This window comes from Schistocerca serialis, chromosome 2, assembly GCF_023864345.2.
Source record: "Schistocerca serialis cubense isolate TAMUIC-IGC-003099 chromosome 2, iqSchSeri2.2, whole genome shotgun sequence".
Taxonomy (NCBI): domain Eukaryota; kingdom Metazoa; phylum Arthropoda; class Insecta; order Orthoptera; family Acrididae; genus Schistocerca; species Schistocerca serialis.
This window is the reverse complement of record NC_064639.1, coordinates 278,347,614-278,365,786: the sequence shown is the minus strand read 5'-3', so window position 1 is coordinate 278,365,786 and position 18,173 is coordinate 278,347,614. Positions and strand designations below refer to the sequence as shown.

Sequence of the window (18,173 nt, the reverse complement as noted above, 5' to 3'; positions counted from 1 at the left end):
TTTCATATAGATCATAAGCTCACGGGGAACATATGTGGCAAATTGGCAAGTGCCATATATCTACTGTGCGAGCTGAGGAGCAGAGTCAGTAAAGAACTTGTGTGGTATGCATATTTTGCATTCTTCCATTCGCACCTGAGTTATGGAACACTATTATGGGGCAATTCCGTAGGCTCAAAATTAGTGTTTCAATGGCAAAAGAAAGCCATAAGGTGCATAGTAGAACTTAGCCCATACGAATAATGTCGAGATTATTTTAAGAAACTAAATATAATGACAGTGCCTGGCCTGTACATTTACAACTGCCTTGTCTTCCTTAAAGAGAATCTGAGTAAATTTGACTTAAGGAGAACAGTTCATGACCATAACATAAGAAGTGGACATACAATTAATATGTGATATGCTAGGCTTGCAAAGACACATAACAGCTACAAACATCTTGGTCCTGTCTACTTCAACAAATTACCTGAAAATGCCTACACAGTGCCAGTAAATGTATTTAAAACTAGTCTATCGAGGTGGATCAAAAGTAAAGTAATTTACACTGCTCAAGAGTTCCTTGAGTATGTGACAAATGACCCACTTTCCTTATGAGAATGAACTATAAATTAACTGCAAACTATACATATCCCACACTGTGCAACTATTTTATTACTGTTTGATGTACTTATCGTTAATTATCTGTTTGGTTATTTATTTCTCATTCACTGAACTATGTAGTTCATTCATCCTGTAATTGATCTATTAGGAAACTTCTTGTTGGTATTTACATTTGCACAAATACGTATTGCATCCAACGTGGATTATTATATTGTAGTTAATAACATTTGTCTTGTCGAAGTTTATATTGTTATTATTATTATTATTATTATTATGTAAACACTGACGACACCAATCGCATGTAAATATGTCAGCGGTGGAATAAAACATTTGTATTTGTATTACATACAAGCAGCCCACCTGAATTTATATGTATCCTAGATATCCAATGTTCACATTGCCAACAGAAATTTTTTCGGGTGGAGTAACTGGCGAAATAGAATGTTCGGTATTTGTACAGACTGACGTTTGATAACGTTTCTTGCAAAAGAGACAAAGCGATTTTCCTTTCTTTCTCTAGTCTTTTGCTGTACAGCCCTCGTCAAGGAAAAGAAAACACATATTAATGGACGTCAAAATTTTGAGGCGGTCCTGAACAAGCTTGACTACCTCCCAGTGACCACGCTGCTTGGAAAATACACGGTAGGTTCCTACCTCCAAAACTGACTTACATATTGTATCTCCTGACTATTATTTTAAGAAACTAAATATAATGACAGTGCCTGGCCTGTACATTTACAACTGCCTTGTCTTCCTTAAAGAGAATCTGAGTAAATTTGACTTAAGGAGAACAGTTCATGACCATAACATAAGAAGTGGACATACAATTAATATGTGATATGCTAGGCTTGCAAAGACACATAACAGCTACAAACATCTTGGTCCTGTCTACTTCAACAAATTACCTGAAAATGCCTACACAGTGCCAGTAAATGTATTTAAAACTAGTCTATCGAGGTGGATCAAAAGTAAAGTAATTTACACTGCTCAAGAGTTCCTTGAGTATGTGACAAATGACCCACTTTCCTTATGAGAATGAACTATAAATTAACTGCAAACTATACATATCCCACACTGTGCAACTATTTTATTACTGTTTGATGTACTTATCGTTAATTATCTGTTTGGTTATTTATTTCTCATTCACTGAACTATGTAGTTCATTCATCCTGTAATCGATCTATTAGGGGCTTGCACTGGGGCTTGCGTATCACGTGTAGTACCCTGGGAGTTCCCTTCGAATGCTTTGTACCATCAGCCCTCCATTCACCTCATCTGCACAAAGCATCTGTATCACAGAGATTACATAACATGAAATTGACAATTCACAGACATAAGGCAATGTGTAAGCATCATTTCAATGATTCTCCATATGGGGAAAGAGGACGTACAGTTTAACATGGAATCTGAATCATGTGCAGTTTCTAGTAACTCCTCTCATCACTGGGAGGTGAAGGATTGGTTAAAATTAAGACTGAAAAGTCTGTAGTCTGGCCAAGATTCAATCTCCATGTACATGCTTTACTGCTTGTACACCAGGACCAATAATTATATATGTAATTCATCTACAGGTTTTGATGAGTAAGTTTGCAAGTATCAAAATATGTGACATAAATGGCCATATCTTTTGATTGCATTGCTTTAGGCTTAAATTATTTGCACCCCCAAGGTATCTTAGACCTTATTATTTGACAGATTTCAATTTCATACCTCTATCCATTCTTGCCAAAACGAGGTCTTCTGATTGTATTGACTTTGAAGCTTAAATATTTTACACTGCCAAGGCCGATATAACTCAGTATTTCACATAAATTTCAACTTGATACCTCTACCCATTTCAGGAGAAAAGGGGGTCTGAACAGACGGGTAGACAGAGGCAGACAGAGAACAAATGGTAAAAAATGTGATACAAACATAATTTTCAGATTTTTCCTTTACTTTTACCATGAAACCTTGCTTCTTGCCAAATCTTCTTATTCTAAGTCAACAGGAAGTACCCTATAGGTTTTGATAAGTGTCTTTGTGAGTATCAAAATATGTGACAGACATGGCCACATCTTTTGATTGCATTGACTTAGAAGCTAAAATTTTTGACACCATCAAGGGATCATATACCTTAGAATGTAACACAAATTCCAACTTCATTCCTCTACCCATTCAAAATGGAATCTTAACAATTGGACTGACGGACAAACAGACAGAAGGGCAAGAAAGTGATCCTATAAGGGTTCCATTTTTGTTGAATAAGGTATGGAACCCAAAAAGACAACAACAGTATACACAGTGTGAAATACTATTTGTAAAATTGTATCTTCAATTTATCAATGAATTCAACTAAAGTGGAGAGACATTATGAGCAGAATTTCATATTAATTTTTTACATTCAGTTGTATATTTCCAGTTTTGTAGCTTCTTGTTGGTTATCAGTTCTATAATGATCCTAAGTTTTGTTTTAATTCTTCACTGTGACTCAATTATTCTTCCCTGTCCAACATGCTGTATTACCAACATAGGAACCTAGAAAATAAGAATATAAAATATAGAACAAAATAGATAACTAATCAGTGACAGCACAGTAAAAATGTTCAAAATTGAAAAAAATAACTATTAAAACTGTTTCTGAAACAAGAAAGGGCAGGCAATAACAATATACTAAATAGTACAATACATTAGCCATTTCTAGAAATGTTTGAATTATACACTCCTTGACTTCATTCTGGCTGAGCAGACTGATTACAGAATGTGTACAGAATACCATTATCACTTATGGTCTTCCAAATTACTGTTTACTTAGATAAGAGATGCTGGATCATGAAAGATACCTTACCTCCAAAATAGCAGGCTGTGAGAGTACATACACAACAGCATCTGCAATATGTTCTGGTTGAAGATAGGAAAGTTTGGAATAAATCCTTTTCTTGTCAAGTATCTTCAGGTTATCCATTATCTCAGTTTTCACTAATCCAGGACATATTGACTGAAATAATGACAAATTAATTGCTCTCATAGAATTAATCATCAGTTTACTAAGGCAGCAAAGGTCTTATAAAAACAGTTATTATTTGAATGTATCTAACGAAGAAATAAAAATAAAACCAGAGGTTGCCATTGGTGGGGAGGCTTGCATACCTCAGCAATGCAGATAGTTGTACCATAGGTGCAACCACAACAGAGGGGTTCTGTTGAGAGGCCAGACAACCATAAGGTATCTGAAGTTGTTACAGTGCCAAAACTCTGGATGATTGACTGATCTGGCCTTCTAACATTGACCAAAACGGCCTTGCTGTGCTTGTACTGTGAACGGCTGAAAATGAGGGGAAACTACAGCCGTAATTTTTCCCGAGGCCATGCAGCACTACTGTATAGTTCAAAGATGGTGGCATACTCTTGAATAACATATTTTGGAGGTAAAATAGTCCCCTATTTGGATCTCATGGTGGAGACTACTTAGGAGGACATCGTCATCAGGAAAAACAAAACTGATGTTCTACAAATCAGAGGGTGGAATGTCAAATCCTTAATTGGGCAGATAAGCAGAAAATTTAAAAAGAGAAATGGATAGGTTAAAGTCAGATTTAGTCAGATTTTGTGAATTTGGTGGCAGGAGGAATGGGACTTCTGATCAGTTGAATACAGGGTTATAAACACAAAATCAAATAGGGGTAATGCAGGAGTAGGTTTAATAATGAGTAAAAAATTAGGAGCATGGATAAACTACTATGAACAGCATAGTGAATGCTTTATTGTAGCCAAGATGGAAAAGAAGCCCACACCCACCACAGTAGTACAAGTTTATATGCCATCTAGCTCTGCAGATGAGGAGGAGATTAGTAAATGTATGATGAGGTAAAAGAATTTATTCAGATAGTTAAGGGAGCCAAAAATTTAATAGTCGTGGGGGCTGGAATTCATTAGTAGGAAAAGAAAGAGAAGGAAAACTAGTAGGTGAATATGAACTGGGGGAAAGGAATGAAAGCGGAAGCTGCCTGGTACAATTTTGCACAGAGCATAATAAAGATGTATGAGACAGGTAAAATACCCTCAGACTTCAAGAAGAATATAATAACCACAATTCCAAAGAAAGCAAGTGCTGACAGGAGTGTACATTACTGAACTATCAGTTTAATAAGTCATGGCTGCGAAATTCTAACACGAATCCTTTACAGAAGAATGGAAAAACTCATAGAAGCCAACCTCGGGGAAGATCAGTTTGGATTTCAGAGAAATGTAGGAACACGCAAGGCAATACTGACCCCATGACTTTTCATAGAAGGCAAGTTATTGGAAGGCAAACCTATGTTTATAGCATTTGTAGACTCACATAAAGCTTGTGACATTGTTGACTGGAATATTCTTTTTCAAGTTATAAGGATGGCAGTGGTGAAATACAGGGAGCAAAAGGATATTTACAATTTGTACAGAAACCAGATGACAAGTTATAAGAGTTGAGGGGCACAAAAGAGGAGTAGTGATGGGGAAGGAAGTGAGACAGGGTTGTAGCCTATCCCCAATGTTATTCAATCTGTATACTGAGCAAGCAGTAAAGGAAACAAAAGAAAAATTTGGAGTAGGAATTGAAGTCCTTGGAGAAGAAATAAAATTTTGAGGTTTTCCGATGACATTGCAAATTCGTTAGAGACAGCAAAGGACTTGGCAAAGCAGTTGAACAGAACAGACAATAATTTGAAAGAAGGATATAAGATGAATATCAACAATAGCAAAACAAGGATAATGGAATGTAGTCGAATTAAATCTGGTGATGCGGAGTGAATTAGATTAGGAAATGAGACTGGCAATGGAAAGAAAAGTATTTATGAGGAAGAGAAATTTGTTAATGCTGAGGATAGATTTAAGTGTCAGGAAGTCCTTTCTGAAAGTATTTGTATGGAGTGTAGCCATGTATGGAAGTGAAACATAGATGATAAACAATTTAGACAGCTTCTGAAATGTGGTGCTATGAAAGAATGCTGAAGATTAGATGGATAGACCACATAACGAATGAGTAGGTACTGAATAGAATTGGGAAGAAGAGAAATTTGTGGTACAACCTGACCAAAGGAAGGGATCAGTTGGTAGGACACGCTCTGATGCATAAAGGGATCACTAATTTAGTACTCGAGGCAGGTTTTTGGGGAAATATCATAGAGGGAGACAAAGAGATGAATACGGCAAGCAGATTCAGAGGGATGTAGGTTGCAGTAGTTAGTCAGAGATGAAGAACTTGCACAGGATAGAGTAGCATGGATAGCTGCAACAAACCAGTGTCTGGACTGAAGACCACAACAACAATAACAACAACATTATAATGGTTGCCCTACTTTTACAACCGCTTCACCCTTTATAAAAACTATATCAACTTATATCCTACTAAATACAAAGTCAGCTTTATACATAATTCACTTCTGTGAATTTGGAAACTGTATTCCCATGCATTAAAAAGGTAACAGTAGATTTTAAACCATTTTCTTTCTGTTCCAGCATATCCACAAATGCCAGAATGAAAAGCCGGCATGCAACAGCAGAGAAGGCAGTGAAGAAAGGGCAGCTAATGGTGCATGGAATTGTACTGCTCTGCACCAGAAATGTCCCCTGCAGCAAGTGAATATATACGCAGCTCCTGCTAGTCTCAGCCACTTAGATCAGTCCAAGTCTGCAGCGTGTTTAGTGCTTCACTATCAGACTGTATTGTTTTCATGTCACCTTTCACTAGCAACATTTACTATAGTCAAGTTAAGAATTGTTAATTTGCTTTTTGAAAATAAAGCTACTAATGTTATTTGATTGAATTGTTGCATAGCATTCCAAGAACACTGCATCCCTTAAGCACCCTATTAGCAACGTGTGGGCAAGACACCACACTTTCCTGCCATTCTCTTCCCTCTGAAGCACACATAAGCTAATTTCTAATGATTTCTGTATCTAAATGCATTAAAAACATGTGAAGGAAGCAGAGGCTCCATCCACCTATTTGAACTTCCTGTGTTCCACATTTAGCTGGAAGAAGGCAGAGACCCTGAATAAACTGGTGCAGAAACTCTGCCCATCTGCCTCTGTGACCAGGTCTATTGCAGAAGTACTATGGCCTGATATACTGTAAGAAGTAATGGGAGTAATGTGTCAAACCAGTCATTCAGCCAATGACAAAATGGCAGTAAGTTATAATTAGTATAGAGCTATTTCATAATAAACATTCCAGACATGGTCATAGATGGAGAAGACTGTTAAGACTTTTTACTAACAAAAAGTTAAATACAATTTACATCTGTCTTCATGCAGCAAATATACTCAGAATATCAAACTGGCTATTATACACTCACGTGTGCTTATTGTTAAGAGCCCTCTTGACACTGTCAATACTATTGATATAAATGTACCACATTCCAACATGCCTCCTTACATTTATATTGCAATCAAATTACATCCAACATTTCTCAAAATTTTACAGATTTACTCGTGCACATGAATTTTGTTAAAGTGTCTGCTACATTGTTTTCTAAATCCACTGTGCTAATGTCAGTAATTCTGTTCCTGTAACATTCATTCTAAAAATGGTAGTGTACTTCAACACATTTCAGCTTTTTGTAAAGTTATCATATTTAGCAATACCAACTGCCCCTGAGTTGTCTTCATATACTTTTAAAGATTCATCAGACTTTGCATCAAAATATCCAGAATCAACTTAATCTCAGTGATAGCTTCTGTCAGTGCTACTTACTCAGCAAAAGTAGAAGATTTTGTAACACTTCCCTGTTTCTTACATTTCCAAAATATTACATTTTCAAAAATCTTATTACATGGCCTGGTGTAGACTTATACTATATAACTCCCCAATTTGCATCTACAAAACAATCTTTGATGAATATTTTCAGTTCTTCCATATGTTAATTTCAGACCTTTTGGTAGATACAAATATTTGGTTACTCACAAAGCATTGTAACAATTTTGAAATATATTCAAATGGTTTTTTTGTCAGTAATCTATGTCTTGCTTATTATCCTATCTCCCACCTTTAAGATCTCAGGTTTTCAAATCTTATCCAGTGCATTCTCCAACAATCAGCCTTTCCTTCTCATCCTATCTGGTAAGTCTCCCCTGACCAGAGTTCTGGGCAACTTTTCTGAACTCTACCTATTTCCTAAACCCTTCCAGTCATTTTCTTTCATCCTCCATCCTTTCCCTTCAATTCTTCTGCCAGAAGAAGAAGCCACTGGCTAAGAAAGCTTGAACATTTCTCTAACCTTCATATATATTTTCTCCTGCCATTACTTGTTGAATAGATTTTTTTTCTATTCAGTTACATTATATTTTCTAAAAGTTAGACATTTAGAATCTGTACTAATTCAAAATAAAATTTTAGTTGCCACTGCTAACATACAAAATTACAAATTATCTGGCTTCGAGAACTGAATGCTCCTGTTAGCTGCATGTTAAGTTGCAATGTTTATTATAAACAGGCCCCTTTGTTAAAAATGATGATAGTTCTTATTCTCTTTTTTGATATCAAATTAATTGTCTCTTGTCAGTGTACATGTTAACTTGATCTGCAGCCCTGAAGTTCTCCTTTATGGTGGAATCTATGGAACATGATAAATGATTTAAATCAAACTAGCCCACATTATGAATGTCACCAGATTGAACTGCTGTGAACAATAATGTATTGAGGACAAAGGTCACAATCAACTATCATATATTTTTAACACTGATACAATATTATAAACTGTTGGATGGAATGTAAATAGTGAAAATAGTGAATGTATTCACTTACTGTATAGTTTAGACTTTACTAAATAAACACTGCCTTAAATTTAATAGAAATAAACTTTTCTGTTGTAACTAGTGAAACACAGATATTTAACACATATTTTTCTTTTTGAGCTCACATGTTACAAATTTTTAATTAAAAATTCATCTGCAGAATAGGAGTTGTCCAAAATAAATGAGTTTAGTTTTCCCATGACACCCCTGGCCTCAGCATTCACTAGCCTATACAGCTACATAGCCTTTTTCTCTTCTCTCCTCTCTCAATCTCCCTCCTCCCCCCCTTCCCCCCCCCCAGCACAACAACCCAATGATTCACCTCCCTATCCTGCCCCCACCATACTCCTGCACGCTTCCTCAGGCAGCACTAGCATGTTCCCTCATGTCTACACTGCTATCATTCTCCCTCTCCACCTCATCCCTCTTACTCGCCCAGCTACCCAGCTAGATTTCTGATCATGTTAGATGCAGTTGCAGTCTGGCCTTAGTGCCTGGTAACAATGGCTATATGTGTGCCAGTTGTTGTGTGAATGTGTGTGTTTTTTCTACTTCTGAAGAAGGATTTTGTCCAAAAGCTGAAATACAGTATTTCTGTTACCTTTCTTCATTGTGACTCTTTGAGACTCAACATCTCCTCTATGTGGTGAGTTGCAATCTAACCTATCCATGTTGTTGTTAGAAATTAGTTTTATATTACAATATGATTTAATATTATTAAACATTAATATTATTGGGCAACTGATCAAAGAGTTCTGTGACTATATTCTTCTCTAAGCCACTGACAACTACAGCAATGAGTAATACATGTTATTTTTTATTTTACTGTTGTATTACAGGATATTACAGGATATTACTACTCATGGCCCCAAAAAAAGATAGGACATGGTGCTGTTACACTCCATTCACCACCTTTGAAACTACAGTGATATTATTAAACATTAATATTATTGGGCAACTGATCAAAGAGTTCTGTGACGCTATTCTTTTCTGAGCCACTGACAACTACAGCAATGAGTAATACATGTAATTTTTTATTTTACTGTTGTATTACAGGATATTAATATTCTTGCCAAGTTTTGATGGATTATTTATGAAGAATTCCAGAAGCAAATATGTCTATTGTGAAGGACCAGTTAAAATACATAACTCCTTGGTTAGGTGACGATTTTCAGTGAACATCACACGTTATTCTGACTGTTCACTTTTGTCTAATCAGTACTTTCATTCCACAAAATATTTGATCAGGTGTACATCACCAATTGAGGAAAGTATTTGTAGAATAAAAATCCACTTCAGTTGCTTCTAATTTTCTAAATTTAAGCCACAAGCAGTTTCAAAGCTTGAAGCTTCACCTTCAGGTGCCACGAAATAATTATGAAAACATAAATGTGGGACATTTGGGCCAGTCAGTCATTGGGGATCACACCCACATCAAACAAATGCATGGAGCGCAAATCTACTGCAGTCCAACAGTTCTGTCATGCCAAAAGACCATTTGATATCACAATGAACATAATCCAAGATGCAGTGCATATACACAACATTTTTGTCTGAAGAATGCACTGACATACAACCTTCACAGCTTTTCCAACACCTCTGTGCCCTTACAGAGCCCATCACAATGCCCAAACAACTATTATTCCCAAACTAGTCCATGCACCTGGCCACGACAATCTGCATGGAACCTGGCCACATATGATTTCACAAACACTGATGAGGCAGCCACTTTAAAAGACAGAGTCTTCAACATGATCGCCTGCGTGCCATGCCAATTCAGCCAACCATCATCCACAAGCATTGTGAGCTTGGTATGTACAGCTTTCTTGATGCCTACACTCATGATGGTTGTCTGCCTGATAGCCCCCAGTGCACATGCCTGCAAAAGGCACACCCTTCCCTCCCCCCAAACCTTCCCCACCCCCGCCAATGAAGTGGTGTCTACCAGGACATTTGTGACCATTGTGGTCTCTGCTCTTCTCTGCTCTACTGATACCACAAACATTTCAGTAGCAAAGCCACACACTGTTGAGCACTGTGCTCATGGGCTCCAAACATTAGTGGTGACCAGCAGTAGGCACCGCTACTTTCTCTCTATTCCTCACTGCAGCTAATGGCTTAGTTATCACCACCTACTGTACCCACACCTGATCTGTTGACCTAACCCTCAGTCAAAATTTCCTATGAAATTTTTACCACTGACAATGGCATGGGCCTTATACTTGGTGTCGATTTCATTTCCCACTATGTCCTGCTCCTCAACCTAGTGATCTGCCGCATTGTGGATGGCACATCCCACTGTCTCATCCCCTGTGAATCCTACGCAGCTACTCACTTCACAATCAAATGGCTATCTTACTCTGGTCATTTTGCCAATCTTCTCACAGAATTCCCTCTTGCCACACACACTTCCTGCCGTCCCTAAGAGGTGCACCGTGACACAGTGTACTATATAGCAACAATGCTGGGCCCTCCAGTTTTCCACCATTCTCACTGCCTCCCACTGGACAAGTGATGAGCTGTGTACACACAGATCAAGGCAGTGACCATCACTGGTATGCTCCACCCCTGTGAATGTCCATTGGCCTCTGGCCTACTCATGGCCCCAAAAAAAGATAGGACATGGTGCTATTACACTCCATTCACCACCTTTGAAACTACAGTGACAACCTCTCCAGCACAACCTTCTTCAGCAAGATTGATTGTGCGGAAGCATTCAAGCAAATCCCGGTCACCCTGCAGGATAGATGAAACAGCAATTATCACACCGTTCAGCCTCTATGAGAAATTTTTATGCTGTTTTGGTTCCACAATGCTGCTCAAACCTGGCAGTGCTTTCTAGATAACGTTCACCATTGTGCTCAGCAATGCTATGCTACCCTTACAGTCTCACAGAGCACTGTCGACACTCCATATATTACTCTTCTGCTTCTGATGGCAGGAGTTATAATTAACCTGGAGGAGTATGTTTTTGGTACTCCAGAAATTGAACTTCTGGAACACACCACTCGCCAAGAAGGGCTAGGCAATAGCTGACTTTCTGTGCTTCACAGCCTTCAAGGAACTCCATCGGTTCCTCAGCATGGCAAATTTTTCCTACTGTCATGTACAAAATGCTGCAAGTGTACAAGAGCCCCACACTGCCACTACCAAGCAAAAGAGAATAAGCCTGTGCTTTGGAGTGTCCAATGATGGACAGTTTTGTGTGAATGAAGTGTGACCTGTTTGATATCACCCTTCTGACCCACCCCCACCCTACCTGCAGTCATCACTGATGCCTGATAATCTACCTTAGGCGCCATCCTCGAGCAACACATGGGTAAACCTGGCAGTTGGTGGCCATCTTTTCAGTGAAGTTGTCCAAGCTACAGCAAAAATGGGCCATATATGACTGCAAGCTACTCATAGTTTATGAGGTGGTCAAATACTTCTGTCCCTAAGTTGAAGGATGCCCCTTCACAGTCTTCACTGACCACCACCATCTTATGATAGGATTTTGTCAGAAGGAAAGTCCCCAGACATCCCCCAGATTGTTGCACCAGTAAGAGTACATGGTGCAGTTCATGACAGACATCCAGCACATAGTAGGCATTGAAAATACTGCTGCTGACTGCCTCAGCCCCTCCTGTCTCCTTATCTCCCACCTAAACTATCCTGGCCTCCTCCAAATCTTCTGACCCTGAGTTGCACAAGTTAAAATGTGACCTGAACATTGGCCTTGTCTTCCAACCACAAGAAGTTGCTACCACCAACCTCCGATATGACTTCCTTACAAACCTTGATCAGTCAGATGGCTCAGCAGACCAGATCATAACCGTCCTTACTCCCCCCCCCCCCCCCCCCCCCTTCTGACTTGTGCAAACTTGCCTATGACTATCTCTATGACCTGTCACACTGCAGTGTCTGTCTGTCAGTGGCTTTCATGCTGAACCACTTCTTCAGGCCTGAGATTCAGCAGGATTGCGGTAACTGGGCTTGTGACTGTTACTGTGCCAGTACACCAGAGTTAGCATCATATGCATGCTCTGATTAGGCTGGTTTTCCCCCAGTGGAATAATATTTCTTGCATGTAAATGTTGACAACATGGGCCCACTTCGATGGTCTAATGGCTACTGATACATGCTCACCATAGTCGACAGGTTCGCTTACTGGCTGGAGGCTGAGCCAGTGCTGGGCATCTCATAAGATATCATTGCTAGGTCTTCGTTGAGACATGTGTCTTGCTTTTCGGTTTTCACCTGTCACTTAACTGCAGACTGCAGTCGACACTTTATGTCCTGTATTTTCAAACCACTGAGACTTGTGACACTTTAGTTCACTTAACTTCAATCTACTACAACGCCACAGATGAACTGGTGGAGTGGTTTCACATGACTTCAAAAGCTGTCCTCACCTGCCAGACTGTCACATGATCTGCCACCCTGTCACTGGTTCTCCTTGGTTTGCTTGTGGACCACAAGGGCAAATTGAGGACATCCATCACTAATTTTGTATTTGGGCATCTACTTGCTCTGCCAGGTGGTTTTGTCAAGGCACAGCCCTTGTCTATGGCCACCTGTGCTTATGCCCAATGACCCCACAGCACCATGGTGAACACAGTCTGATTGTACAGCAGAGTAGTTGTACTTGCATGTCATGCTCCCCACAGATGCCTACCAGCCACAAGCAACTCACAGTACTTGGGCCCTCACCCATGGCACAAGTATGCACCGATAGACATTTAGCACACACACACCAGTGCACTGCTGCCCATGCACAACCTGCGCAGGTACTAGCTTACCAGCCCACAACCCCCACATGACTCCGTGACTGTGTTGCCATGGGCCTGCCCATACCCCTGGCCACAGGACAACATCAACCCCTGCCACAGTTGGCAGTGTAGAGTGGCACCGCTCCACACCATCCTGCACTTTCTCCGCACTGCACCCATGCCATTAACCAAGCTTGCTGTGTGAGGTATACAAGCTCACCACATATGACATCACCACCTCCTCTGTTGCAGTACTGGGCCACCAGCCTACACCACTGCCCCTGACCTGACAGTGCTGTAGTTATCATATGCCCCAGTTCACTGCCATGAACTCTACTTAAACCTACACCCCACCATTTCCTTTTCACAGGGAGAGAGGAAAGGAATGTGTGGTGGCATGCACCCTCCAACATTCACACCTGCCACTCGTTTTCCCTTCAGATGAAGCAAACACTTCAGCAGAAGATGCATGGGTACGTGACAAATATGTAACCAGCACCGTGGCATCATAGACTCTCTCCCTGGCTGCCTTTTTGCCATGGGCAGGTTTTTCTTGGGCTAGTTGTGGCTGTAAGCTTTTTCCCCACTGCTGGCACTCTTTCTTGTGGACACTGATCAAGTGAGTTCAGACACCACTGCTGAATGATGTACAGTGTTTCACCATATGACAACAGAACTTACAGGCTTGCTGTATAGTGCTACCAGATAAGTGTATGAGCAGCCAGAAGGCTACATAACTACATTGCGCGAGCATTGCAGGCTACTTGTATAATCAGTGAGAGCCACTGGGCCTACCCCTCTTAAATGCAAGCAAGCACCTGCAGCCACTCTTTCCAGAAAGTTATTTCAGGTGCAACTCCAGGAATCGCTTCTCGATTACTGCCACATTAACATTAGCCGGAACGGAAGATCAGTGTTCCAAGACCTGCCAAATGGCACAGCTTACAGGCCCATGCAAGTATGTTTGAGAGTCCTCACATATTTTTGACAAGTCAAATATGTACCTGTATGTGGGCTATGAACATATGAAATAATTATTGTATTAACCCTTTCACACAAAGTTATAGCTAGAATAATTCACTATCTAATGTGTTTATGGCTGAACAGTGTGTCCTTTTGCTCTGTGTAAATTAAATTCATGTAGAGATGACCCCCCAAAAACATTGTGAGTGAAATATTGTATATAGTGTTTTCAGTGTCTAAACGCAAGTCATGTAGGAGGTCTCATTCATTGCACCAGTTTTGTTCTCTGCCCTGCAAGAGTGAACTTGTGACTGTGCCTTTATTTCAGCTCTTTAGTGATTTTGTTTCAGGCCAAGACATGGTAGTTCAACCATTGTACATGTGTCTTTCCTTACACTTTGTATAATCTCTTGATGACATCATGAGTAGCATGCCTGCATGTTAATTCATTTTATATCCCATGTAGTAGCTATCTCTTATTCAATAAATACTGTTTACATGTCAGTGCAGTTTAATTGTATTTCCTCTTTCCCTACCCATAAACTTGCCCTTGAGGAATCCAACTGTGATGGCAAGTAGAAAATCAATTCCTATAGTTTGTATCAAAGTTTTTAATATGTCAATGTTCCTCTAGGTACTGATGGAGTATCCAATTAACCTTATTGTCTAATTTGTTTGTTAGGCTAGCTACAATATCATGACAGGTGATCTGTGCCTTCAGTAAGAAAAGACTCCACCCCATCTTGCCCAGATTACTTAAGAATAATTTGAAGAACAGACCACAGGCTTGTATGGTCCCTCTGGTTACCTAGTCTCAGTCGCATTGAGCACATCTGTAATGAGATGGAGCAAAATCTGTGAATACTGGTCCCAGCTCTGACCAACACTGTGAATTTTGAGGATGCAAGTAGTATTAAATGGTCTTCATTTTTATTTTCATAGAAATTTTATTGCTTTAAAATAATTATTTTATTTTTAGAATATATGTACTTTACTGAATAATTTATTTGCTTTGAGTTTACAAATTGTTAGGTGCACACATTAATTAACTCATTGTGCCACACAATAACAACAACAATAATCTCTTTGATTACAGCAACAATAAATTTGGATAAAAGATACATTTGATGAAAGATAAGAAGTCCTATTGGAAATAATACTGAGAAATGAGTACAGTAGCATAATCTTATTTACTAACCAGACTCATTTTTCCACTCTTTTTCATAAGTTTTTTTTTGAAAAAGTATCCTCAAATAGAGTGTAGAGCTTCTTTATGGTTAATAACTTGTAAATAACATCTTTATCCATGATAGTTTGAACTTAACAGTGATAAAAAAGAATACAGCAGCTATGTACAATTTCATGATTTACTTTCCTTTAAATAATTTTCCAGTCTTGTTCCATCCCAAAATGGCAGCCAAAATGTAAAAGTTGTATAACAAAAATATGACACACTCTGAAGATGCTATTAGACCTGAAAGAAGTTACCAGAAAAAAATCATTCATATAGAAAAATTATAGTCAATTGTTAGGTCATTTTTAATTGTTATATAATTTTCTAACATTTTCCGTTCGTTTGTTCAATGTGTTCCATTGGTCTGATCAAGTAGAAGAACTTTCCCAGATGTGCAAGAAATAAAGGCAAGGTAGAAGCGACACTTGATAGCCAATTGGGAGAATATCAGAGTGGATTTAGAAAGGGAAGATCTTTCTCAAAATAGACTTCAATCTGAAGTCCATAATTCATCACAGACTTACAAACTCCAAAGATATAGTTGTAACTTTTATAGATTTTCAAGAGGCATTTGACTCAGTTGATAGATTAAGTGATCAGAGAATTTGGCCTCAAATCTAAATTAGCAAATCATATTCATGAAATGCTCACAGACACCAAATCAAAAGTAAAGTTTCAGGGCAAAATATCGAAGCTAATCAACATAAATCCAGGTGTAAGGCAAGGTGATGGCCTGTCTCCACTCCTCTTTAACTGTGTACTAGAGAAAATAGTAAGAGAATGGAAACAAAAATTAAAAGAACAGAAGCTATCACCAATCAGACTGGGAATTAAAAACAAAGGTACTGAAATTCACTGTTTAGCACTTGCAGATGATTTTGCCATTCTTTCTGAAAACTTAACAAATGCTGGAATACAGATCAATCTCTTAAAAGAAATAGCCAACAAAGCAGGTTTAAGAATATACGTAGAAAAACAAAATTTATGACAAATATAAAAAATGCTCCCGAATCCCTAGCAACAGATATTGGCCAGATAAAGAGAGTAAATAAATTTAAATATTTGGGAGAAATTATCAAAGAAAATGGCTTCAAAGAATTTGCTGTAGAAGAAAGAGTACATAAAATGGAGAGAGCTTATGGAATAACTGAGAATGTCTACAACAAAAGGTATCTGTCTAAAAATTTTAAGAAACAGCACTACAACACAGTAGTAAAACCAGAATGACTCTATGCAAGTGAATGTTCAGTACTGAACCACAAATTAAACAAACTTGAAGTCCTAGAAAAAAAAAATCATTCAAAAAGTACTTGGGCCACCAAAAAATACAGAGGTATGGAAATTAAGAAGCAATGAAGAAGTAGTTATCACAACATAGGAAACATAAATGAAATACTAAGAAAGAAGTGACTGCTATTTTTTGGACACTTATACAGAATATACAGCAACAGGTTAACCAAACAGATTTTTAAATATCTCTGGGACAATAAGTCAACAATATTCTGGATTCAAGAAGTTAGGAAAGATTTGGAAAGAAACAACATAAGTTAAAAACATGTAACAGAAAGAGAGATTTTCAAGAGGAAAATGTTAAAAATGAAAGGATTACAAGGCAGGAGGGAGAAGAAGACGGGGTCAGAATGAACCGAAGAGAGAAAAAGGATACATAGTAGAAAAGATGAAAGAATACTGAAGGAAAAAGGAAGAAGAACAACAAAGAAGGAAGCATTGAAATTGGTGCATGGTCATTAGATGACCCAAACAAAGAAAGCAGAAGAAAGGCATAAATTTACAAAAGACAAGAAAACCCTAGTAGTTTAATTTGTATGCTGTATTTACAAGAAACTGTCACTATATTGCCTAATGTTATTCATGCTTATGATATCTAAATACAATCAAGTGAAGTACAAATAAAGCTGCCATTTTACAAAAAGCTGCTGATTCCTTAGGTACACTCTACAGCTGCTGTTTAATTGCCATCATTGGTTTTCATATTTACTTGCTTATATAAAACCCACTCTATGGAAGAAACCATATTTGACCCCAGAATAAGAAAAATTATCGCAATGACACATTCTGTTACATTCTGTATATCTATCCTGTGACAATTTACACAAACCTCTCAAACAAGTACACAAAGGCTTGTCCAACATCGCAGTAGCAAAAAATGAAGCCTGTAGTAACAATTTTCAATTAGAACTAATATTTTAATTTAGAATATGAACTTCCCGTTATGATGCTGATAACAAAAAATTCATGCATGTCTAAATAGTGGTGCCTATGACCTGTGATTTGAGCAGCTAAGTGATGTAGACATTGTGAAAAAAGTGTGAGAGCAAATACAAGACAGTTGAAAAATTCATTATAATGAACCCTGAGGTACTGAAATTCATTGATCTGTTATGAGTACATGCAGGACAAAATTAATTTGACAATACTGATACTTTGACTCACTGATGAATGAGAACTGTCTCGTCAGAGAAAAGGTGAAATAAAAACAAAAAGAAAGAAAACTACAATTTTCCCAAATGTGGATCAAAAGCAAGAGATATGAAATAAATTGTGCATTAAGTGTAATTTTCTAATTAAGTTGTTTGTTTCTGGCAAGTAACCTGTCAGTAACACAGTGGGCTTTCAAATGTGACTTGTAGCTTGTTTTGGAAAAGCAGTAAATAGCAGCTTCCAGTAAACACATGTATGTTTTTTTTTTTTTTTTTTTTTTTTTTTTTTTTTTTTTTTTTTTTTTTTTTTTTTTTTATCTAGGATGTCTTGGGTCCACCTTAAGCTGGATAATCTGGAGTGTGCTGTAACATTTATAATTTATGGAGCAAAAACAAAAACCCACTTAATAGTTGAGGCACTGGGTCTTT

The 18,173-nt window shown here is 38.2% G+C and overlaps 1 protein-coding gene across 1 annotated transcript in view; it reads right to left on the bottom strand.

The window, feature by feature from the left end:
• Positions 1–2,844: 2,844 nt before the first annotated feature.
• The window catches only part of LOC126455522 (dehydrogenase/reductase SDR family member 11-like), a 65,388-nt gene continuing 50,059 nt past the window's right edge, over positions 2,845–18,173 (bottom strand). Inside the window, exons 5-6 of the mRNA XM_050091272.1 lie at positions 3,428–3,577; positions 2,845–3,117 (exon numbers count right to left, since the gene is read on the bottom strand). Of these exons, the coding sequence (XP_049947229.1) occupies positions 3,061–3,117; positions 3,428–3,577 (207 nt within the window). The 3' untranslated portion in view covers positions 2,845–3,060. The remainder of the gene's footprint in view (positions 3,118–3,427; positions 3,578–18,173) is intronic.